Genomic DNA, 26,137 nt, shown 5'->3' on the forward strand with positions numbered 1-26,137 from the left:
TCTTACCTTTGTGAGATAAAGTTCTCCAGTTATTTATGAGATAAGTAGCATTGGTGAAACCCACATATGTACCAAATTAAAAAATAAATTCTATCCAAAAACAAATTAAAATTAATTAAATTCATCAACAAACTACAAACTTTTTGAAATAAAAACAAATTAACACTTTATTATCGCTTTTTTCTCCAATTTATTTCTAAAAAACCGTTAAAAAATACTTCATGATTTCTCTTTCAGTTTATAATACTCGCAACGTTTTTTATATTCACGCTTCACAATACACAATTTTCACTACTGAATATTTTGTGAATATATTGAAACAAATCCAACAAACATCTTACATGCTAAATATTTTCATAAAAATACTAATCACAAATTTCCAATCAAAATAAATAAATAATACTTCTATGTATAAATTATAAATATCAAATATTGTAAGTATAAAAAATAACAAACGAGTGTCTAATAATATAACATAACATGGGGATGTAGCTCAGATGGTAGAGCGCTCGCTTAGCATGCGAGAGGTACGGGGATCGATACCCCGCATCTCCATTAATAAATCAAACTTTTTGTTCAACCTTTCTTCTTCTTCTTTTTGCCGCGTCATTGATTAATCTTATAGTAGTATAAGATATAAGATCATCTTCAATTTCAACTATCGCATTTATCTTCCTTGAACTCCGTGCAAACACGACTCACTTCAAAGTTCTAACGTCATATCTCTCTTTCTCTCTCCTAAAGTGCAAAAATGGCGATCCAAAAATCTTCTTCTACAATTAGAGGTGTGTTTTTCCTTTTTTTTTTTTTTATGAATTATTCTTTATTTTTTTTGTAAAATTGTTGCTGTGAATTGTAATCGATAACAAATTGTGTTGATTGGAATTAATTGCATTTATTTTAATTCTACGATCATGAATTTTACGGTTTTAAGCTCACAAATTTCGACTTTTTTTTTTTTTTTACTTCTAAAATTCATATTTATGGTGGTAAGTAGTAGTTTTAATTTTGGATTGTGAATTGTAAACTAGCTGAGATGAAATTGAAAAAGTTGCAAAAATGAAATTGAAAAAGTTTCATATGCAGGATTGATTCTTAGTTTGGTATGATGGAGCTGAGGAATAATCATTTACTACATAGTATGATTCTTATATGAATTTTGCGAAGTTAGGTTTTGTTTTTATGAATGAATTTTGCGGTTTTTAAGCTCACAAAGTTCGACATTTTATTCCTTCTAAATTCATATTTATGGTGGTTGTAGAAATTTAATTTTGGATTGTGAATCGTAAAGTTAGCTGAGTTAGATGCAAAAATGAAATTGAAAAAGTTTCATATGCAGGATTGATACTTAGTTTGGTATGATGGAGCTGAGGAAATAATCATTTACGTTGTATGATTCTTATATGAATTTTGAGAAGTTAAGTTTTGTTTTTATGAATGAATTTTGTGGTTTTTAAGCTCACAAATTTGACATTTTTTCCCTTCTAAATTCATATTTATGGTGGTACTAGAAGTTTTAATTTTGGATTGTGAATTGTAAAGTTAGCTGAGTTAGATGCAAAAATGTATTTGAAAAAGGTTCACCTTCAGGATTGATTCTTAGTTTGGTACGATAGAGTTGAGGAAATAATCATTTACATAGTATTATTCTTATATGAATTTTGAGAAGTTAGGTTTTGTTTTTATGAATGAATCTGAGATATGGATTGTTTTATAACAAGTGAGAAAATGGTGAGGATATACATAGCTATGTGCTGGTACTGTTCCATTGACATAACGGTATGTTTGGTAGGCGGTACTAAATGGCGGTAATGGCATTGGATCTCATCCCCAAACATGTGATTTTCTTCACAAATTTTCATTCTCACTTAATATTGTTTCTGAAGTGGTAATGGATGATAATGTAAATTTAGGAAGAAAAACACATTTTGGGGATGAAATATGGTTACCATGGACATTTGTTACTTCCAACCAAAATGGCCATAAGTGGTTTTGCTATAAATTTTTGTGTTTATGATAGTATTATTTATCGTATTTTATACAAATGTTGATTAATTATGCCTGGAATTGGCAGTTAACTCCACTTTGTTCGAGATTGTTGTTATTTGCTTTATAGGAAGTATAAATTTGGATGTATTCTTAGCTTCGATGTTACAGTGATTAATCTCGGGTTCTTCTGCTTGCAATGTTTCATATAAACTTTGGAAAGTTATCTATGCTTTCTCAACTCATGCAGTTTGTTGATATCATCTCCGTTACATGATAAGTATATTACGACTAATGATGATTATTGTCACTTTATTTGTTGATTGGATGGTGTGCTGTTTTCTGAGTAGATGATTCACGCAAGGATGAAAGGAGTTCATATTTCAATCTGCCACCACTTGATGTATCAGTAGCATTTCCCCAGGCAACACCTGCATCAGTGTTTCCTCCTTGCGGTGAGATTGTTATTCAATGTTTCATTGAAGTTCCAATAGTGTGCATCATTTTCTGGATCAAAATTCAATAAATTCCTCAAAAGTATGCATCATATAGATCATAGATCGTTATATGCATAACATAATTATTTGCAGCCTAATCAATACACTGAGATAGAAATAACTCAGTTGCCAGTTCAGATTTGAAAGTCGAACATTGGTAATGTATTTATATTAAAAAAACTGAAAGAGATAATTGAAGTACTATACTAATGTATTTATAATGGCCTTGAACTTATGAGTAGACCCTTTTCTTGCTTCCACCATTATCCTCACTTTGGGGGAACTGTCCACGAAAGCTAATGGAAAACATTTGGAAGCTTAGAATAAGATGGGAGCAGTTCCTGGCACAATTATAGATTTTATAGTTTGGTATATATATAATGTCTTGGATGAAGTCTTTAGAAACACGGGATCCTTTTTTTATTTTGAACTTCTTCCATTTAAATTATTCATTCTTAAGTACTTCATTGTTGGGTGTTAGTTGACATCGTTATACAATTATGGCAGAATGTTTACTCAATTTGTGTAGAAAATGTGAAGGTGTTAGTCTTCATTCCAACTATTCACGAAAGAACTCTTACCTCGGTTTGGAGATAGCTCTTGGAATTTTATATCAAATCACAATTTCTTATCTCCTCATCGGGGGTATTTAAGGGCCTTTTTTTGCCGTGTCCAAAGTATATGGCCAGTTTCAGTGTATAATGTAGACATCCGTCCTATATAACTATTTTCTTACGTTAACAGAGGTCTAGGATATACGAAGAAATAAGTTATAGGGGTTAGTCCTTTTAGTAGATCTTCAAATATTATACATGTATATTTGCACTCACACATATGCACTAGAACCATCAGTGTTAAATTTTGACTTCTAAACACAAAAAAATAATAATGAATTTTGGACCACGAAAATCTGCTTGTGAATTTTTGAAACAATTTACAAGAATAATCTCAAACCTATTGATGATTTAAGAATAATCCTAACAATAGGAAGTACGTTCTTGACACGATTCCAAGCTTCCAGATTTTTGGTCCAATGCACTTTATTTTTTACGTTTCTGTCTGTTATAGGCTTATAGCCTTCTTTTTGCTTTTTCATCAGCTCACCAAACTAGTTTTTTGTCACTTTTTATAGTTGACCTTCTTAGTTATTTCAGGTTAATTCATCAAAATAGAATATGCTCCCCATAGTTTGGATTATTTTGAAATTATCCACATTTGAGATTATTATGAGAAGACGGAACAAATTTCGAGTAATTCTTGTCATTGTATATATTTTTTCCAAATCAGTACTTTCAAGTTTTAACTTACATCATTGAGAAACTAGAGGTGCTTAAGTAGAGTTTGAATTAATGAGTAGTACTTGAGTTGAAACTCTTCTACCTAATGAACCTAAACCTAAAGATAAATACATTCTCTTCATAGAGTGTCCGAAGGGCTGTTTGGTAAGAGCTATTGAGGAGATGGAAAAGGAAGCGAGCCCTGATTGCTTTATTGTTGTTTGGTTCACGAGCTTTTTCACTACCGTTAGCTTTACCGTTATGCCTAAATTGCTAAAACACACCACCAAACGACCCACCCCATCCCTGTCAGCTTTACCATCACTCCAAACGACCCAGCCCCTAGCAACCAATTTCACTACCGTTATGCCTAAATTGCTAAAACACACCACCAAAGTCAAATATACCATTGCCTAACATCACCATCACCACCTCACCCTGTGTCCCAACAACACCATCATTTTTCTTTCACCCCCAACATTGACATGCCCTGTGAGCAGAAAAGAGAGAGAGGGGGAGGGAGAAGAAAAGACTAATAGAGGGACTAGGGTGGGAGAGGTCCAATGTTCGTCCTTTTAGTGGTTGGACTTGGCCGTCAAGGTTTTGGATCTATAACCTTTGGCCATTTTCTACCCCTAAAAAGAATCAAATTTGACCCATGATGTTAAGAACCACAACAAACCCGAGGTATAACAAATGTCGGTGGTTGCCACTGGAAAAGAATTGAAAGAGGTGTATGAGAAAGAGAAAGGGGAGTATCACGGCGATGGGGCGATAAGAAGTTATTATGATTGTGATGTGAAGGTATATATGGTGTGGCTTGAGAAGATGCTAATGGTAGTATAGAGGATGTCTTGGAGTAGAGGGGGGATGGTGGAGGAGGTAGGTACTAGGGAGGAGACATTTGGGAGCCAAGGGAAGAGGAGGATATCAAGACTGGTTGTAAGTAAATAATTAACATGGTCACTTCTATTTTTATAAATAAACACATACCGAAGATATTAGATTTCGTTCTCTACTCAAACCAAACAAAAATTCGGAATTTGGAAGATTCTTGTTCTTTTCCTTTCCCTTTCCCTTGTCCAAAACAAACAGTCCCTCAGCTCAGTTCTACCTTTGTTCATTTATTTATTTTAATTTTTGTAAATTGGTCATTAATTTTTTTTTAGTCTCATAGACTATGTGTATGAGATATAAGACTTAAAAGAAACCATAACGTTCAAGAAGGATGGGTCATGGATATTAAAAGATTTTGAGGTTGGATCAATCGTTGAAGGTTCTTAAATCATTTATCTTGAATTATGTTACTGTCAGTCTGAAATCTTGGAGCTTTGTCTTAAACTTCACCAACTTAGATATCAAACTCTTCTGTTTTTGAGATATCCCACTTCAGGTGGTTTTTGAGATTTAACTAGCAATAATCTTGTTCTTTGTTTCTATCAGTATTGACCTTATGTTTCTCTCTTTTGTTTCCCCTGGCCCTCCTTTGGATTGCAGCATCTGACTATTATCAATTTGATGATCTTCTAAATTCTGAGGAGAGGGCTGTTCGTGCAAAAGTTAGAGAGTGCATGGAAAAAGAAATAGCTCCAATTATGGCAGAGGTTAATTTCTATTAACTCTGATTACACTATTTTGCGTTTTACGGGGTCATTATGTAATTAATATTCTAAGTCATTTTTGTTTTATCTCTAGATGCAAAGCTTTGGCTTGAGATTGTAACACATTTTGTTTAGTGCAGTACTGGGAAAAAGCAGAGTTTCCTTTCCACATTATTCCGAAGTTGGGGGCGTTGCATATTGCTGGTGGGACTATCAAGGTGATGATTGATATTCAATGGGCTTGGCTTACTTAAGTTGTGATAACTTGAATGAAAAACTCATAAGTTTCAGTGCTCAGGGTTATGGTTGTCCCGGCCTTTCCATTATCGGAAGTGCTATTGCCACAGCAGAGGTTGCTAGAGTTGATGCCAGTTGTTCTACATTCATATTGGTGCATTCTTCTCTGGCAATGCTCACAATTGGTGACCTCTTCAACTTTACTTTTTTTTTACTTCAGTTCATATCATGTCTGTTGTATTAGATTTTCGGAAGGCAATATGGACTGATTAATTATAATTTTGGTTAATATTGTGGTCTTTCTTGTGATAGCATTGTGTGGCTCTGAAGATCAAAAGCAGAAGTATTTGCCTTCTTTATCACAACTTAATACTGTAGCATGTTGGGTAAGGTTCCCCTCTTCTGCCATTCATTTCTTTGGCTGTCTTCTGGAAAGTTTGTGGACAGTTTTCCTCATTCTCTTTGTTTGGCATAGGCATTGACTGAGCCTGACAATGGAAGTGATGCAAGTGGTCTACAAACAACTGCTACAAAGGTTCTATCTCCCTTTCTTTTCTGTGCAATTCCCATTCTTTTTCCAAGTGGAGTATTTTATTTGGCCATGCTTAGGTTGCTGGAGGCTGGATATTGGAAGGTCAGAAGCGCTGGATAGGGAATAGCACATTTGCGGACTTGCTCATCATTTTTGCAAGGAACACATCAACAAATCAGATAAATGGGTGAGTGAACTGTGAATGTGAAAAATCTGTATAAGTTAGCAAATTCAGTCCTTCTGTTAGGATTCTTGGTCTTGTTAGTTCATGCATAAGAGCTGAAAGGAATTCATAGGACATTGGATAAAAGTGTTCATACAGACTAATAATGAAATTTTTTATAGGACTTTTCTTTCAGAAAATATGAAAATTGTAGGACTTTGCTTCAATGTCTTGAATTAATAACTAGTATATAGTATATGACCTTGGGAATGCATGGGATCTTATGTAACCTACTTAGTTTACCAATTGGGGAAACTATTTGAATTCATTTGAATAAATCAAGGCCCTATTTGGCAATTAGTGATTGCGTTAACTGATTGTATTTTCTCGTTTGTGGTTTCCAAAAATGCCTTAATCTGCCCTTATTGGAACAATTTCAACATTGACTAAACTAATTTGACTGATTCAACACGATGGATTTTAATAAACTGAAATTTCAGGTGAACCAACCGTGACAAGAAACTTTTGGCCGCATTTCCTATATTTCCCACTGCTTCCTACAGTAAAAATAACAGTATTATAAACTAAGAAATATGAAGAATTTCCTAAATATTATTTTACAATTTATTATTCTACTATCATAATTTCGGGGTATTAATCTTAAAAACAGCTAAAAAAACATAAAGAACACCTGAAAAGGACTATGATACCAAATTCTTCGCGTTGAACATATCCATTCTGTTCCTGCAAAATCGCAACCATTGCCGCCACCGTGATTTAAACCGTATTTTCAAACCAAGATCTGGTTTAACTAGTTGATTATACTAGCTATTGTATGAAAAGGTTTATGAGATAGATGATAACTACTTGATTGTGTAAAATGACCAATAATGATATTGGTATAGTTCTTCATTGTTTTTTTTGGGTTTAGTTTGGTACAAGCTTGAAACATATATGTCTAACTTTAGGGCAAATATGTCATACTTGCACTTTGCAATCTGGGAGCTTTTTGATTATTAGAGTTTTGGCCCCAAACCTTTATCTGCCAAACAATCACAATAGAGGATTTGAATAGGCAAATCTAAGATGTCTCCAAACCTCTCATTTGGTCCCATCTGCGGATCTGCCACAATCCTCTCTTTACCAAACTGGGCTCTAATCTGGGCATCATTAATTGAATAGACACTGACAATTGACATTACTACTTCCTCCGTCCCAAAATAGTATGAATACTAACCTTATTTGGTTGTCCTAGATTATTTTGAACTCTTCTATTTTGGCATGGTCCCAGTATTATTATATTAGGTTTAGATTTTTAACACCCGTCCTGCCTCAACTCTATCTATCAATATATAAATACCTAATTTTCTCTATTTCCTTCAATAAATAGTTAACCCACTAACTCTTTTCACATCTACCTTTTGTGAAATAACATATGATAACCACATCACAACTCTTCTCCTTAAAGTACGTATCCCAACAAGTGTTTAGATGTTTCTAAAACGTAGGGAGTACTTGTGAAGATATGTTTGAAGAATGCGATTGCTATGTTCTTGGCTCCTTGCTCCCTCCTCTAATTGCCCCTGGGACATTTTGCTTGATAGTTGGCACTTTGGCATCACCACTTTTAGGCAACCACCATTTCTACAGAGTACAGACTACAGCTGCCTGTCCATTTTCAATGGAACCCATGGTTCCCTACTCGCTGGCTTTTAAATGCTAGTGAACTAATATAGAACGGCTTTTTAGACACTATATTTTTATTATCTGCTGCATATTTCAAGGATGGTCAATCTAAAACAACCTTTGTGTAATTGCAAAAGCAATTCTGCATGCAACTAACCTTCCCTACCTTTCATGGGCACTGGGCAGATCCCTTTTTAGAGGTATTGGCCCCCAACCTGAGCCTTGGATGTTTATCATCACTAATGTCTGTTTGCTTAATGATTGGTGGTAGTTTATTTATATAATTTTTTTTGTTTCGAAGGTATGCTCTTTCTCTCTCTGCCTCCATTGCTGTGAATCTCTCAAAGTGGTAGATGAATCCATGGTTTTACTTTTGATTATTCATTAGTATTTCATTGAGGACGTAGAGCCTTTAGGAAATCTGTCACAGGAGTTGTCACTGCTCTAATCTGTGGGGTGTGGAAAGTGGAAAGGCAAGCGAAGAAGAAATCAAAAACAGATGAATCCCCGTGAGGAAAGTTACAGGCCAATATACTAAGATTTGGACTATCTAATCAAGATATTTCTAGGTCTGCAGCATAATGCACCATAACACACTGGCAAGTGGCATATTGGATATTGTTCAATCAACCGCTGGCAGTTCATGATTTTTGTCAGCTGCAAACCTTATGTATGACGCACAATTCCACAAATCATGCCCCAGTAGTGTGGAAGGGGGGAACTTAGAAGCTCATGAACGCAGTTAATTTGGTAGTGGGACTTGGTTTACAAATTATAAAGTCACTCTATTATAAAATTCCATTAGGAGGTAGTTATTCGTGAAAAGGTAGTTCCCCACCGTTTCCCCTCACATTATGATAGAGCATGGTCATCATTTTAACAAGTAATTTTGCAACCAAAGGTTATAAATGCTCCAATCTCCGCATAACGGGGCCTACTTTCTAAACTTAGTTGATGGCTTTCGCTGCTTAGTTAGGAGTTATTCTTATTATTATGTTTGTTTGCATGTAAACTTCAAGTCTTCGACATCATACTTAGATTTTGATAGTATATGCAACCAGAGTATCCTTTGGATCTGTCTCAGACTTCTCAGTCTGACTTTTTTTTCCCTTGTATGTTTTGGTGCAATAGGAGCTCAATATTGGATCCACACTAATTTTTACTTAGCTTTCTTTCTATATGTCCTGTTTTCCCTGCTCTTCTAATCAACAATTCTACTCTTTCCAGATATATTGTGAAAAAGGATTCACCCGGACTTACTGCTACAAAAATGGAGAACAAGATAGGCTTGCGGATCGTGCAGAATGGAGATATCGTGATGAAGAGGGTCTTTGTCCCTGATGAGGATAGGCTACCAGGTGTCAATTCTTTCCAGGACACAAATAAGGTAATGAAAAGGTACATATCTCAATTCTATCAATTGTATAGTCAAGGAATCTGTTTTCATTCTCCAAGTTCCGTTTAGGGTCCCCTCAAAAAAAAAAAGTTCTGATCAGGGTCTTGTAAGTTTAGAGCATCGATATGTTGGAGATATTTTTTACGGTTGCATTATGTTTCCGATCTTGAGAATAATAGCTTTTGCTACTGACTTTCTAGCTGCTTCTAACTGTGTTAGAATACATAACCCGAGCAAGATTTCAAGCAAGAGTAAAGAGCTGGATTGTAAATTGTTTGCTTTCTGATTTCCTGCTCTACTCGAGTTTTTGATCTGATATGAAATGATTGGCTCATATTTTGCCAGTTGTATTAAATGTCTTCATGCTAAAGAAATTACAGGGCCATTTGGTTGGTTGAAGAGAAAAGGAAAGGAAATAAGTATGGGAAGGAAAGGAAATGTGTTGAAAATTCCGAAGTTATTTGGTTCAAGAGAGGAATGGAAATATATAACCTTTAATTTTGTTTAGTTGGTGACAGGGAAAGGATCCAACCCCACCTTTAGGAAACCTTTTTTATTTTTCTGGTCCATCTAATATGTGGTATACCGTATATTTTCTCTTCACCCACTATAACATTCCCTCTTCCTATAAATCACTGGCATCGAGCTCAATTGCCAAGTGCTCCACCTTGCCACCACATATTTTTACCTTGACAAGTCAGAAGTCACTGTGGCCTAGCACTCCACCACTGTGCTTTGGTTAAAAAACAAAACATGAAGCTTATGGTCTCTAATATATATTAAATTAAACAAAATTTAAAGAAACTGTCACATGCTGTTAAAGTTAAAAATTAAAATGACTAATTCCTGAGATTTTCCCATATGGGTTAAGGAAAAAAGCATAAAGCTTATGCTCTCTAATTTGCATGGATTGGATGCATGGCTTATCCACTATACAACTAGCATCTACAGACTACAATGTATATGGTAGAACTCGTCAATTTTAGCATGGCCGTAGCCTGCCTACTGTGATTTCTTGACTCTTCAATGAATTGGCAAATGAAGGATGAAATGTGAATAAAGGAAGGCCAAGGAAGGCAAACCCGAACTAAAGTTTGAATCAAATTTACTTACTAGGTCAATAGCAATATGAGAGTTATTTTGGTGCTAAGTTGCTTGGTTTTTCGAATATTTGATTTTTTCGTTCTGCGTTTATGTGATGTAATGCGAGCAGGTACTTGCAGTTTCACGAGTGATGGTTGCTTGGCAACCTATTGGTATCTCCATGGGTGTTTACGACATGTGTCTCAGGTATGATTACCTACCGATTTTTATTTCTGTGGTGTAGCTCCCGGGAGTATTAGCTTGGTTTGACTGCAAATCTTTTTACTGAAGGTACTTAAAAGAGAGGAAACAATTTGGTGCACCGTTGGCAGCATTTCAAATAAACCAGCAAAAGCTTGTACAGATGCTGGGCAATGTTCAGGCAATGTTTCTTGTTGGTTGGCGCCTTTGTAAATTGTACGAGAGTGGAAAAATGACCACTGGTCATGCAAGTTTGGGAAAGGTGAGCTCAGTTGACAAGCTAAGACTATTTTGTATTTTTATACCAGTTTTCTGACAAGTTCCTCTGAATTTATCAGTCATGGATAACCGTCAAGGCAAGGGAGACAGTTGCTCTTGGCCGAGAACTACTAGGAGGGAATGGGATTCTTGCCGATTTCCTTGTTGCGAAGGTCTAATTCTTTGTCCTACTTTGCTTTATCTTATTGTCTTATCTGCTTATCATGTGGGATTCTGAGGCTTATAGAGAAATTAATTTACATTGGTAACTTTTTTCCTTTGTAACAACGAAGTATCAGTCTGTTCTTTTGATGCTAGAGACTGTAGAAAGTTAATCCTATAAAGAAACTCATGATGGTGTATCTTATGTTTCTTAAATCTGTGGCACTTATAAGACATTTTGGAATACATCTTACACATATAACAACATCCTTTGTCACTAGAATTTTGAATAAAATGAAGAATTGTTTTTTTACATAACTGTTGAATTTATGGAAAAAAAGAGAAGAAAGTCATGAGGGGAAAAAAAACTAAACTGAAAGAAATGGATATTTAGTATGATCATTATAATGACTAAAAACATACTTATAAATATGCCATTCTTGGTCATATATACAATAATATCAAGCTTTCAGGAAATTAGTGCTTTAAAATTAATTTTCTCACACAAAGTCTTAGGATAGATGATGATAACTTGAATAGTTCATATTCCACAATTAGGTAGTTACAATAAACTGATAAAGTATTCAGAAGTCGAGAAAATAAACACTAGAAAGTTAAGTGGTCTCTGACATAAGACTGGCTCATTTTCTAACAATTTAAGATTAAATGTACAACTTTCTTGTATGTTTTGTCTAGTCCATCTCCTTTATATTCGTGATCACGTTTCCCCTATTTATGTCGTGTCCTTTCCTGTGTTAGTTCTATTTCCGTGCGACTTAGATGGGTACTAGACTACTAGTAATACGTAGGCCTTAGGCAATGGCTATGATGAGAAGAGTGTATGATGGGGTTGCTCTCTCTTGTGATCCACTGCAGGCAAAGAGAGTTGTTTTAGATCTGCAGCAGAGAGAGGGAGAAAAGAAAAGAGACATGCTAACTTTGTTCATGACTCATGAGTGTCATATTGAGAGAGATCCCTTTTATGTTTTTTTTGTATGCACTGAACCCCTTAAAACTTGTATATCTCTGCCGATTGTTGAACCAGTCCCTGTGTCTGTTGGACTGATTTACCAATGGAAATATTTTGACTAATAATGTTTACTTTCTCTGTTCTATTATTATTGAAACATACCCTATCTGCACATTTTGAAGAAACCCATGTGAAGAGGAGAGAGAGATAAAAAGTGGGAACCAATCAAAGATGTTAGAGATAAAGAGAAGATGTTACCAAAAAAGGAAACGTTTCAATTAATATGGAACTTCCAAATGAGATAAATGTTGCAATTAGAAAAGAATAAAGGACGTATTATTTTGGGAACTGGTAAACGGCAAACCACTAACATGCCCACTAACAATAATAAAATATTGTAAAAAATTTTATAATACAAAACAAAAGGTAAAAGCTAAGGCAGTAAAAGGTGACTGTAAAAAGTAACATTTGGTCTATGATGTTAACTGTTAGCGGGCTATAGTTTCTCGTAGTAGTTTATCCTGAGTCCAAAATGAAAATTTGAAACTTTGTGATGATAGGTCATGTTCCTTATGACAGTTGTTCTACTAGTATTATCTTGTGTTTCAGTGTTTCATAAAGCCTTTCATTCCTTACTGCTGTCATTAACTTTCAAACTTCAATTTCCAGGCATTTTGTGACATGGAGCCCATCTACACATATGAAGGAACATATGACATCAACACATTGGTGACAGCAAGGGAAGTTACTGGTATAGCCAGCTTCAAACCTGCTGCAAGAAGCCGCCTATAATGTAATATATATATTTTTTGCTTCCCTGATTTGTCTGTCACATTTTTATTCTACATCATACCACTTTTAGCTGCTTTATAAGGAACCTTAAACAAGAATGGAATGCCACTTTGTGCAAATTAAACTGACTACATAGGAAAAGCTATAGATTGGAAACTATTTGCTCTTTTATATGTCGTGCTTTCTTCTTTCTTTACGAGGAGGCTTTCTTATTCTGTTGAACCGAACAAGAAGAAATTGGATTAGGTAATCGATTCCATTTCTCAGTGCCTGGAAATGTGGAACCAAACATGCTCTCAAGTCTCAATGTTTGGAATGGATTAGTGAGCTTCATTCCGGTTGTCACGAAATGCATCAAACTCTAGAAGAACCCTTCCCTTTCCTATGCCTTCTGTCTTAGAGCATGTTTAGGTGTTGATTGTGGATATATGTTCTGTAAGCCTGTTTAGTTCTCATCTCTAGTACACTTGAAATTTGACAATATTGCATACGAGCTACTGTCTTCAGTTTCTCAGTTTCTTTAGTGAAGTTTGCTTCTGCCGTTTACCCCCATATCAACATAATTTACGCGCGGTACCTCTGATTCTAGTGTGCTATATTAAGTATGATCCTCGCTGAAAAAGATATACTTAAAATTAGATCATTTCGCATTTTCATCTGTCTGCCCAGTGTATGCTGTGTTTCAACATCTGTTTTTTTATTGAATCCGTGCATTTCAATTTTCAGGCATGCAGGAAGCAGAACTATCCCTGCATACATGATAAAGTGGAAATATAAGGTTGTTACTTGCTCAACCTGAAAGATACCTCATGCTTGGAAATACCTTTCTTGTAATTCCGATGACGGCATCATCTAGGAGCCATAGTATGTTCTAATTACTGGAATTGTACCTCTCCGTGAAATAAACAGAGTATGTTCTGATAACTGGAATTGTACCTCTCCGTGAAATAATCAGAGTATGTTCTAATTACTAGAATTGTACCTTTTCGTGAAATAAACAGAGTATAGCTGTGTAATAATAGCATGTTCTTGCATATCTCCAATCATTGGGTAAATATTATTTCTGAAAATTGCTATAAATTTGGTAGATGTTCGCAAATTTTTCTTATTATTCTCGTTAAGCACCTTTTGATGCAAATCCTAAACATATGTTATAATCAATGAATAAGAAAAACTTTCACTCAAATGGTACACAAATTTTGTGGAATACAAGGTTTGATTTATATGTTAGGGAGGATATATGTAACACGAGACCCATACAAAGTCGAGTAGCTTAAAAAGGAGTTCCGTTAAAGAAAAATGCATCTTGTTGGTATGAGTAGCATGCCAAATCATTTTAAAACAATCATGAGCGGTATTACATTAATCCTACTTGAGGTCAGCAACGCTCTTGTTGCGTATGAGGACTCCACATTTTTTGCCACAACAACCCGTTGGTCGTTCCAGTCTGAAAGCTAGTCACATATTCGATCGCAACTGGTGATATAGCCCTAGAATCTTCCTCCTCTAGGCGACTAAACTTGTATTAATTATCAACACGAGGTCGTAGGATTGCTCTAAAACACAATACTATTTGTAATACCCGACCCATACGAAGTCGAATCTATCATCAACAATGCGCATCCAAGGCCACAATGAGTCAACGACTATCCTTAATAACCAACACAAGTGCTTTCGCAACTCCCAACCAAGTATGCTTAACTTTGGAGTAACTTAGATTAAAAGCTCCTTAAAATAAAGATACAATATCAGAGGCTCAATAACAATATGATCAACCAACATTCAAGATATAGATTATAAATGTTACAAAAACCCTTGAATTCTCAAAGGTAGGTTCAAAAAAGACACCAACCAATCATAAAACATATAGTAGCACATAAGCCTCACAAAGGCTCAACCATAAAACCTTAGTGATAATATATCATACACACCCTCCTTGCCCCCTCAAATTCCTCAGGGGTTGGTCTAAATGCATAACAATTATGCACATAACAATAAGTAAGTAAAATGATCAGAGTGACCCTTTTGCTCATAATTCCAATGATTTGGTAATTGCAATCGGTGGAAAAACATGCATTCTGATCATTTTCTTACATTCTATGAGTATAATTGTTATGCACTAACACTTATTCTTTTTCAAGCTCTATCATACATATATATATATTGTAACGGACATAGATGTCATGCTGCATGATTTTTTTGGTTCTAATTCTATTTTTATTTTGATGCCCACATCAAACCTATGTGTTACGTTGTGAATCTCTTCCAGCAAGATTATCTCTTTCTATTCCACAACTCTTCATTCCTTGCAGCAGTTTGAAAGCAGCAACCAAGAACCTCAAACATTGAATTGGGTTCAGTATCTCGGCTACTTTTGCTCCTGTTGTCACCCTCAAGGTGTCAGCATTGGCTATCACCGCTTTGAGAGCCTCCCTCAACTGCAGTATCGGCTCGCTCGTCGCCTCAAATGACTGTCTGTCGGTTAGCCATGCAGCCTCTCTTATAGCATCCATTAGAGGTGGTGCTCCTATAGTCTCTTGTATCCTTGCTAACTCGTCTTCCACCATCTTTTCGTTTTTCCTTGTCTCTCTTTTCAACCTGTTTAGCAAATAAGATGTCAATGTTAGTCTGTTAGAGGCTTCATTTTCAAATAGTTCCAACATAAACTGATCAAAATTATGTATTCACTAAATCACTAACACTTATATTTGTTCCTATGTGATAGGTTTTGGTGGAGGGCGAGATAGGACGTTAGAAAAAAACTGGGTGTTTTTTATCCACTTGATGGTAAAGTAATAACAAATTACTTTAGCAGTTCAGCTAGACAGCTACCATCAGTCCACGGAAAAAAAAATCGTATTGGTCTATCATATGGTAACATGTGACACCATTCTCTTCTAAAACGTCATTTGACCCTTTATCTTTCTTGTGGAAAAAGTGTCATTATGAACCTTTTAGAAAATTGAGAACACGTGTCACCCTATGCTATTTCATAATCATAATTCAGTTCCAATCTTAACAAGAGTAAGAAAACACCTTTTTGAAAGGGCTTAGGAGGAGTAACATCACTCACATATTTAGCCCCAAAAAAGAAGGCTTACCTAAGCCCAATCCCCCATGACAATATTGTGTAAAGGCTATATATGAACATTATTCCTCTATAGCCTCTTCTAAAATGACACGTGTCATTCTCCCATTGGTCACACAATCATATCCCTTCTTTTCGAGGTCGAGTGAAAGGGTGCCCTAACTCCCATTTCACCAACAAAATAGGGATGTTCATAACCAGGTACTCGCTTAATCAAAACAGGTGATCCGTTACCCCTCACATTCAATTGAATAATAATTAAGCCTTTACTCGATCTCCCCCATGCACCTCATATCTTCTCTTTACATCCTCACTTACTTCTATAAACCTTTACTTAAGCATGGGGGGACGCAAAACCCACCGCGAGCTCCTTTGTTTTAGGCTCGGAACCAGGCTCTCGAGTTTGTGGTGCATTCATCGGCGTAAGTCTCCCAAGAAACATCAACATATCAACAATCTTGAGGTCAACAAGTTTTCATTCAGCATCCCATAACATTATTTTTGTCACATTTCTCCCATCTTTTCAACTTGTGGTCATTGGTCAAAGTTAACAAACCATAACTATAAATGTTCATCAATGTACAAGAAAAATAATTGTATGCCATTTTATCAAATATTTCCTCCGTTACACAATAAGTGAAACATAGAGAAGTGGGGGAAATTTAGAGAGAGAAAGTTGGAACCACAATAAAGTAGAGTGAAGAAGTATTGAAGTTGTAATCCCCTCTTACTTTTTAGTGGTATATTTGTAATAAAAGTGAATTTTTTACCACTTGGAGCTTGGTTTCACTTATTGTTGTTGGAGTTAAGGCTTGAAAAACCTTAGCTTATTTTATTCTATTGTCCTTGCTTGTGGGAGGGAATGCCTCCTTGTTTATATATTCCCTCTATCCTTCCTTTTATTGAGTTGGTACTTGAGATGCTTTTGTGGTTGGATGTCATGTTTGGTTTGGGCTTGCTATCACACACGCGCGCCGCCTGCCCGGACCGAGCCAGGGCCTTGGGCTTTGGGCTTCGGGCTTCGGGCTTTGGGGAATTAACTTAACTAAAGTTTTGGACCCGGGATGAGCGCATGTGTGACTGTTGGAGATTTGTAACGGTTTGACCGTTACAGGATTGATGGCAAGCCCTTATTATCTGCCCAATTAAAGTCTTCTGTTTTCGCCTGATTTTCTCGTATAAAATCAGTGTTACTGATCAGTTTAAGATACACTCAAAAAAACACTCTCTTCTCTCTCTTTTCCTGGGTTTTGTGTTTTTTTCCAAAGCTAATTCTGCTAGTGGTGGCAGTCTAAGCTACTGTGTTAACCTTGGGGAGCGTTCCGGCCAGATCGATTACCACCGTTGTCGGGCCGTAATTGCTTTCAAGTCAGTGGTCTCTTACCACGGCACAATCTTGAAATCTTTCACTTTTGCCATTGCGTACTGTCTGTTCTAACAATTGTGATTATTCCAAATCAGAAAAGTGTTTCACTTATTGTAAAACGGAGGAAGTATGTTTCAATATGCTTTTGGAAAGTATAAATATTTATAAATTCTTTTGATACATAATAAACGATGTTAATACTCAATCCTGAGAGATTCGTAGAGGAATTGACGAGATAATATATTGACACGGTTATAACCACATTGACGGTATATAGTCACTAACTAGTGTTTTGGTCCGAGCGATGTCTCAGGTCAGTCAAATTATCAAATATATTATTATTTATAAATTTAATAATTGATTTTATTAGTTTTCCATAGTATTTTGTCGAGTGGAAAATTGAAAAATGGACGTTATGACATTAAAAAAACTTCTAAGAAATTAGGAATAGAGATAACAATTTCAATGGAATAAGGGTAAAAGAGTGTCATTACTTAATAAAAGTGTTAGAACTTTGTCTATGTCATTATAATTACATAAAATTATAAGACTTTATTTTACTTTGAGATATTAAGTATTGAAATTATAGTGGCTTAATTAGTTGTTAAACTTTCACATTTAATTTCAAAGGTTGTGTGTTCAAATCCAAGTAACTACATATTGTTAATATTTTTAGGCCTTGTTTGGTTGTATATGAGAAGTCATACCCCCTCCGCTTCATATTAATCTACACACTTTGACATTTTACACTATTCACTAATTACACTTTGACTCTCGTTTGTGATTTATACGTGAATAAAAACATAGTCATGTGGGATCTAGTTAGATTCGTCTTAGTATGTATTTTATTAATATGTACTTTTTATAATTTTCACAAATACAAAATTGAAGATATATGTCTTCAAAGTTTTACATTAGCATGCGTGAAAAGTGTAAGTGTGTAAATTAAAATGAAACGGATGGAGTACTTCCTAGGAAGTTATTTTTTCCATGTATTTGAAATTCCTAGGAAGTGTAAAATTGTGTTTGGTTGATAATGGGAAGTAGAACTTCCTATGGAAAGTTCTACTTACCTAGGGGGACCTAGGTAAGTAACTTCCTCCATTTTGGAGGAAGTAGAACTTCCTAGGAAGTGCAACTTCCCATGGTTTTGCCAACCAAACAACTTCATGTACTTCTACTTCCTAGGAATTTGCACTTCCCATGATTTGTTTTGTAAACCAAACAAGGCCTTAATTTACATTATAAACATGTGTATTAAAAATTTGAGAAAAGTATCACGTGACATCATTCTTTTAATAGAAATGCCTTTTAATATATTTATATAGATACTATCTTTAACTTTTAATTGTAATATCTTATACTGAGATGTAGAAAGGGTATAACTATAAAATAATCCCCAAGTAAAGGATGATTACATAGTTCTATTAAACACGCTCAAATTTGATTAACCCATTTGCCATCTTGAGTTTTTTTTTTAAAAGAGAAGTTTCATTAATTAGAGGTCATATTAACGACTTCTACAATAGATATTAAAGAAAAATAAGATACAATTAAACAAAGTTAAATCAAAGTTTCATCTTGAGTTCCTGACTATCACTTTAACTTGTTTCACTTCCTTTTCAAAGTGTCGAACTTATATGATACTCCCTCCGTCCCATAATATAGTGCTTGTTTCTTTTTGACACGGTCTCCAAGACGTAACTTTGACCTTTAATATCTTCAATTCCGTATTAATAAAAAATATAAAAAGTTGATATTATGAAACTACACATTGAGACGAATCTAACAAGATCCCACATGAATATGTTTTTTTATATATACAAATGAGAATATTTGGTCAAAAATTTTAAAATTTGACCTACCAAAAATGAAGTAGGCATTATATTATGAGACGGAGGGAGTATTACACAAATTTAAACGACGTGGGAGCACGATAAATAATTGCAAGACAGGGTAATTTTTACCCTAAATGGGTCATTGTGTCTTCTTAATGTAAAAAACTAAAAATTTATATATCTGGTGAGGATAATTTTTTGTTCTGAATAAGTCATTTTCACTTACTTCTTTAGATAAGCCTTCTTTTTGTTCTAAAAATTTAGATAAGTCTTCATTTTGTTCTAAAAATTTAGATAAGCCTTCTTTTTGTTCTAAAGAACTACTTAAAATGTAATTGACTCTCCATTGTTTAAAAGTGACTCCTATTGACTTAAAATATAATTTCTTTTCATTTTGAAAATTGACCCATTTGGCTATAAATCGACTTAAAATGTAATTTCTTTTCATTCAAAAATTGACCCATTTGGCTATAAGTAAAATATCTCATAATAAATTTATTATACACCCATATAGCTACTAATTGAAAATATGATTTTCACTTATAAATACATTGTCAAATGTCAAGTTAAATTCGGATAAGTCAACTATAAAATTTAACATGAGAATAAATAAAGAGGAAGGATGTCACTTTCTTGATGGAATTGAAAAAAATCTTTAATAACTAATAGGTGAAACAACTAACTACAATAGATATTGTGAGTCAGAAGAGAGATTGAACTGACCTTTTATTTCTATAATACGTCCCCGTTCACAAATAAGTGCAACACTTGCATTTTTATGGGCTGCAATACACATTTTTAACTATTAATTTTAATTTGGCTTTGATAAAATTATATAAATCTAATATTTTGAATTTAAATATTGAAATTAATCTAGCTATATTCCACATAAAAATAATTTTATTCAAATGTTAGTATTAAAAAATTAACCATCAAAATATACATGTTGCACTCATTTGTAAACAGAGAGAATTTCTTATGTGAAACATATTCGAAGTAGCTTAATCTACTTCTTCCTTAGCATAATAACTGCAACATATGTGTATTATTTATGAGTATAAAATACTCATTTATTGCATATATTTTGTTATGGAAGAATTACATAATATTCCATACATTTGTTCGATAAATCCAACCAAAAGAAAATGATTTAGGGAAATTCTTGGTGTAGCCATCAACTATGGCTTTTATATAATGTAGCCCAAAAAAAATTTATTATCAGAATTAGCCTGAGGTTTTGACTGTACTTAAAAATGTCGCATTAACAACGATTTTTCATTTAAAATGGTTGTTCGAAGGGTTAATTTTGTCATTTTGAACTAAGTATGGTTCCATAAGCTAAAATGATATGAGTTTCCTTTAAAATGTATTTTGCCTTCCAAAAGATATTTGCAAAAGAAAGTTTGTCAAGGACAATTTATGTTATTTTAGATATTAGAGACCTTAATTACGATGAAACAACCTTCTTAACAATTACTTTCAAGTATAGCCAAAACCTCAAATCTATTTATGATAATCAAACTTTTGTTGACTACCAATAATAAAAAGCCAAAATTAGATACTACCATTGAGAATTACCCAGTAACTTATATTTCCCTTGCCGAAAAAGAACAGGTGAAACCATGAAAATTGGGACAGAAAAATGAGAAGATCGAAAGAAAAGGAGAGAATTAGTCACTGCTATTGAGGATGGATAGCTTGATTGTTAAAGGGACCAGTTACCAAATGTTTGCATAAGAAGCAGACAACCTGCGCGCGGTCACTAGGGAATGGGGACCTGCACTAGTGACACTATATATTATTGAGTTTTTGAGCATGCATACCTTTTTATTTATTTTTTGGAAAAATTAACCCTATTAATCTCAACTTGATTGTAGGAGTATATGTTAATAAGGTTTTTTATTTTTATTTTTTCTGTAATAAAATAGATTTTGCACTTTGCAAAATGCATTCACCTGCTACATTCGGCCATATATTTTTCAATTTTAGATAAAATCAATTGTTATAATAACAATTGATATTATGAAAGAATGTTGTTGGATTCGTCTCAGTGTATAGTTTCATTATATTAACTTCTTGTAATTTTTTACGAATACACTATTAAAGTTAGTAATGGTCAAAATACTACATCGATAAGCGTGAAAGTAAAAGTATGGAGGAAGTATCTTATAACAATTTCAACTTTAGGGATTCTTTTAGAATGACCCTTCAATTTTAATTAACTTACTAAAACAGTTAATTATAATGCATTAAACTCTTTCATTGACTTAAGTTAATTTTGATGAAGGCTTCAAAATGAGCATCATGTGTTTTATTTAACTTATTCAGAAAAAGATAATGAATATGAAGGATTCTAAAGAGAAGCTAAATCAAAACTGCTATAAACTAATTAAAAGTTAAAACCTTTTAAATTAAAATGAACCGATTAAAGGTCTGTTCTCTCTAACTTATTTTCAGTTCAGTTCAATTCAGTTCAATTCAATTCAGTTAAGTTCAATTCAGCTGAGCTGAGCTCTGAACAATACTTTTACTCTCACATATCACTATTCATTTCAGTTCAGTTCAATTCAGTTCAATTCAGTTCAGTTTAATTCGGTTCGGTTCAACTGTTTTATGTCGAAGAGAACAAACCCTAAATTGAGACTGATAATGCCAATATTTGTTTCTAATTATTTTGGAGGGGATTAAATTCGTTGGTTTACGAATATTACAATTCGACTACCCTTCATGTGCCTAAAATATTGTATTATTACCCCCACATTTTTCCCGCACTTTCTATTACAGTGTTTTCATTTCAATCTATCCTTACAAGATTGCCTTAATTTTCATTTATGTATATAGTTATCACTATTGCTGCCAACTTTTTATCTCTCATAGAACTATCTTTTTGCTCCATTCGTTGAAAATCAAAGTTGGCTTAGTAGTTGTAAGACCCCCTCCATCCTTGTGACAGAGGTTCGATTCTCACTCCTTGCAAGAAGGATCCTCATTTCCCCTTTAGAAAATTCATTTCTTAAAAAATAATACAAATATACAATATTATATTGATTTAATTTTTACGTTTATTAATGCATAACATGAAAAAATATGTAAATAATGTAAAATTCCAAACCAATAAATTAAGAAAAAAAGGGGAGTATTGTATTACAATCCACAGGTTTGAATTTGAGCCTTTTTTTACTTAGAATTGTTCTTTTGAATTAAACTGAATTGCATTGAATTTGTTCTAATTGAACCGAATTTGTCTGAATTAAATTGAATTTGTCTGTTTTCTTTTTTCAAGGATCCACTTTTTCTTTCTTCTAATAAATTATATCTCTCCCCTCTTTTCACTCGAATCTAAATTTCACTCTAAAGATCGATGCTTAATTATCAAACACAATGTTACTAGTCGTCGTTTTGTTGAATCGAGCAAGTATAAATTTCTAGAAGGTTATATATACATATATATATTATTTTTAATTTTGTTTTTTCTAATATTCTTATTTTTGAAGTTACATCACCTTTTCATTAGAGTTACATCACTTGTTTATAAGAGTTAATTATATGCTTATAGCGTGTAAAATTCTTTCTCATTTCTCATGTAAGTATACATTCTCATGTTTTATTTCTTTGACAATATATAATTTGTTTGGTTCAATGTTAAATCTAAAATATACCTAGAAGAAGCTCTACTATAAAGATATACGTAAGTATAGAGCCTAGAGGTGTGGCCTTGCTACGCTTTATCCCTCCATAGGTTGTAGTTTGTTGTTTCTATTTTTTTTTTCTTTAGAGTTCTTCTCTCCATTCAAATTATATACTTCATTCGTTCCATAATAAGTGAAGTATAAGGATTGAGTACAAGATTTAATAAACATCACTTTCAAAAGCCAAAAAATCATAAAATACCTATTTCATTATTAAAAGAAGGAGAGAGAAAAACAAACCACCAAGTTTGTGATGGATACTTTTATCATTTTGTCACTTTCTTTTTTTCATTTAAAATATGTTTCACTTATTTTGAAACGTTCCAAATAATAAGTGTTTCACTCATTATGAAACGGAAGAATCATAAAAATTTATTAAAAAAGACGGTCTAATTTTAATATAAAAGTAGACGTAATCACTAAATAGATTAAACTAGTCAACAAAAGAAATCAACCTAGTCACTATCGGGCAAATTCTCTTTTTTAATATTAGACTTACTATTACCTAATTTTAGTTTAAAAATAGGCGGTCTCTTAAAAGACAAACTCAATAAGTATACCCTTTGCGTGTTTAGTCAAACCAAACAACTTCTCGTGTTAATGAATAAAAATGAGATACTGAATGATGTTTTTCATTCGTTCTCATGCCTTTCCTAAATTTTGCAGTTGCACTTGTCATTCCTTCCATTTTCTCAGGTATTATTGCTCACCATTTTTCATTCCTAAAGTTAAAGTCAGACTACTTTATTATATTTGGTTAAGTCAACAGTATATGAGGGAAAAAAATAACCACAATCACATAGACTATTTTATTTCGTGGTTCATATGAATAAAAAAAACATAGACGATTTTGTCAGAGTTGTCTAAAGGTAAATTTTCAAAGACAATTTTTCATACTTCCACCATACATAAAAAAAAAAATAATTAACCGTGCAAATTGCAGATTTGAAGAACTTAATTTCAAAAACAACAGGAGTAACATTTAAAGTCAAGGTGGTGCGTGAATAACACGCATCAACGTGTCGGCATACGACTGCACACATTTAGCACGTGTTATGTACGTGCCACTCGAACATGTACATGCATCTGAATAGACTGTAAACGCTCGATCCTTAACCTGTAAAACAAACCCTTACCCAATATTTAGATCATGAAAAAATCCTCCTAATATACTACCTATTTTTTTAGATACAATATTTAATTATCTTGATTTACTCATCAAAATGCATATTGCATCTAAAAAAATAGAAAAAGTTGCAATAATTAATTATCTTGATATACTCATCCACAAGCTGGATGTTGTATTTAAAGAAATAGAAAAAGTGTTTTAAATCTACTCCCTTCGTTCCTAAAGATCTTCCCACTTACTGTTCCTACAGATACTAAGGACAATCAAGTTGTGTGGGGCATGGTGTGAGTAAAGTATGAGAGAGAAAGGGATTAAGATAGATAAGCAAATAAGAAGGGGTTAAAGTATGAGAGAGAAATGGAGTAAAATCTCTATTAATAATGTAATGGTGGACCATATGATAGTGACATGAGAGGATAAATAGGGAAATTTGTTTTGCCAAATAAGGAATAAAGCAAAAGAGGGAAGATCTTTTGGAAACACCCTTAAACGGAAAGAGGGAAGATCTTTAGGAAACGGAGGGAGTATCTAAGTATATATAATTTTTTTTATGGGAAAACCAGATCTATATAAGTTAATCAACTTTCAAATGTATGAAAAATTAGAATTTTTAGAAAATAAATAAACAAATATATATATATATATATATATATATATATATTATATATATATATATATATAGTTTTTGGTTGTAAAAAACATGAGAAGTAAAATTTCCTAGAAAATTTTATTTCCTCCAAAGTGAATTTACTTAGGCCCCTAGATAAGTGAAAATTTCTACAAGAAATAGAATTTCTCTTGTTCAACTAATAAAAAAATATCCTAGAAAATAAAATTTCATGGATAGTACAAATTCATGAAAAATTACACTTACAAACTCCAACCAAACAAACCCTAAAATTTCTAGTTACTAACTCATGTATAGGTAATAAAACAAAAAAAAAAGAAGTAATAAATCATTTTTTGTGTGTTCAGAGAACAACATAGACAAGCAATGAAATTGATCTCATGCAGAATTTTTTAAAATTCGAAAGGAAAACTCTAATCAGTAACTAAGTTATCTCTTACTCTCTAATAAATCATTTTATAAGTAGTTGGGACGAACTTGTCACTTCATAGGTAATAAAAGACTAATAAAAAAAAAGTAATAAATCATTTTATAATTAGTTAGGACGGACCTGTCAAGAGCTCGAGTCTGGTCAGGGGTCAAGTCCCTAACGGAGTCAGCAACAAGATGAAGAAGAACACGAGGACGAAAGCCAGCGACCCAAAGGAAGGAAAATTCAAGTGAAGAGCACCAAGTAGGTGAGAAGAGAGAATAACCATCAAGATAAACAGCACGTGACTTGTGTTCATAGTACTCTTCAAAATGACCGAGAGCACGTGCTATGAGTTGCCTAGCTTCTAACTCCTGAATCTGGTTTTCATCGCCAAGTTTCGTTTCGACGACGGCGGCAATCTCGGCGGAGAGTAGTTCAAGGCGGTGGCCCCATCCTCGGAGGAACTCCTCAAAGGAGTAAGTAGTGGAGCTACTAGTACTGCTTGGGTGACTTGATATAGGAGTTCCACTTGGCATATTTTTTTGAGTGAAAAGGAGTTGATAAGATGGTAGGAAGGCATATATATATATATATATATATTGGGTTTGGCATGAGTAATTAAGGGTCTTTCGCTTCTTAATCAAGGTCTCGGGTTCGAGTTTTGGATACGAAAAAATCCTAACGTAGAAAAAATGTTGCCCTTTAAAATACTCATACAGACTTTTGCAAGAGATTAGTTCACTCGTCGAATGCAGTGGGAAACTCCTCGTAAGAAGACAAAATACAATATATGGGATAGATTTATACTTAGTTTGGGAATATGGGATAGATTTATACTAAGTTTGGACTTTGGAGGTGTATGTAATGTAGGTAGGTTTGCTGTTGTATAGTAATACTCTTGATTTATGTAGTATATAAATATAGTACATGTATTGGGACATTTAAGGTTGTGACGAATGACGACATCACGAACACGAAATACATTGCATGCAAAAGGACTAACTAACAAAAAAACTACTATTGGATATAATTTGTTTCAACTCATCATATGACTCCTCAACGAGGAAGTACTATGTTTTGGACACGATGGGGGAATTATGCTCCATCTGTGTAAATTTATATTGAAGTATAGTTCCTCTGTTTTTA

The 26,137-nt window shown here is 33.7% G+C and overlaps 2 protein-coding genes and 1 non-coding gene across 3 annotated transcripts; 2 read left to right on the top strand and 1 right to left on the bottom strand.

Moving 5' to 3' along the window:
- Positions 1-482: 482 nt before the first annotated feature.
- TRNAA-AGC (transfer RNA alanine (anticodon AGC)) lies at positions 483-555 on the top strand. Its single transcript has one exon. It is a non-coding gene; the product is annotated as a tRNA-Ala (tRNA).
- A 71-nt stretch (positions 556-626) lies between these two features.
- Positions 627-13,940, top strand: LOC104892502 (acyl-coenzyme A oxidase 4, peroxisomal). Its single transcript, XM_010678455.4, has 14 exons — positions 627-785; positions 2,337-2,441; positions 5,258-5,364; positions 5,502-5,579; positions 5,660-5,783; positions 5,911-5,984; positions 6,074-6,133; positions 6,208-6,317; positions 9,207-9,366; positions 10,589-10,665; positions 10,750-10,921; positions 10,998-11,090; positions 12,719-12,842; positions 13,568-13,940. The coding sequence occupies exons 1-13, from the start codon at positions 752-754 to the stop codon at positions 12,839-12,841; spliced, it is 1,317 nt and encodes a 438-aa protein (XP_010676757.1). The 5' UTR covers positions 627-751; the 3' UTR covers position 12,842; positions 13,568-13,940.
- Positions 13,941-14,609: 669 nt separating this feature from the next.
- Positions 14,610-25,874, bottom strand: LOC104892504 (protein ZW2). Its single transcript, XM_010678460.4, has 2 exons — positions 25,130-25,874; positions 14,610-15,439 (listed from the first exon to the last, which is right to left on the bottom strand). Exons 1-2 carry the CDS (start codon positions 25,525-25,527, stop codon positions 15,082-15,084), a joined length of 756 nt encoding a protein of 251 aa, XP_010676762.1. The 5' UTR covers positions 25,528-25,874; the 3' UTR covers positions 14,610-15,081.
- Positions 25,875-26,137: the final 263 nt, after the last annotated feature.

The sequence above is a fragment of the Beta vulgaris genome, chromosome 5, assembly GCF_026745355.1.
Source record: "Beta vulgaris subsp. vulgaris cultivar EL10 chromosome 5, EL10.2, whole genome shotgun sequence".
NCBI classification, from domain to species: Eukaryota; Viridiplantae; Streptophyta; class Magnoliopsida; order Caryophyllales; family Amaranthaceae; genus Beta; species Beta vulgaris.

Bases quoted from the DNA above. Each gene is read 5' to 3' on its own strand.
- LOC104892504 (XM_010678460.4), bottom strand. From the start codon at position 25,527: ATGCCAAGTGGAACTCCTATATCAAGTCACCCAAGCAGTACTAGTAGC. The intron at 15,440-25,129 runs GTCCGTCCTAAC...TTTGCTAAACAG, and splicing joins CAGACTCGAGCTCTTGACAG to GTTGAAAAGAGAGACAAGGA.
- LOC104892502 (XM_010678455.4), top strand. From the start codon at position 752: ATGGCGATCCAAAAATCTTCTTCTACAATTAGAG. The intron at 5,784-5,910 runs GTGACCTCTTCA...TTCTTGTGATAG, and splicing joins TCTGGCAATGCTCACAATTG to CATTGTGTGGCTCTGAAGAT. The intron at 9,367-10,588 runs GTAATGAAAAGG...TAATGCGAGCAG, and splicing joins CTTTCCAGGACACAAATAAG to GTACTTGCAGTTTCACGAGT.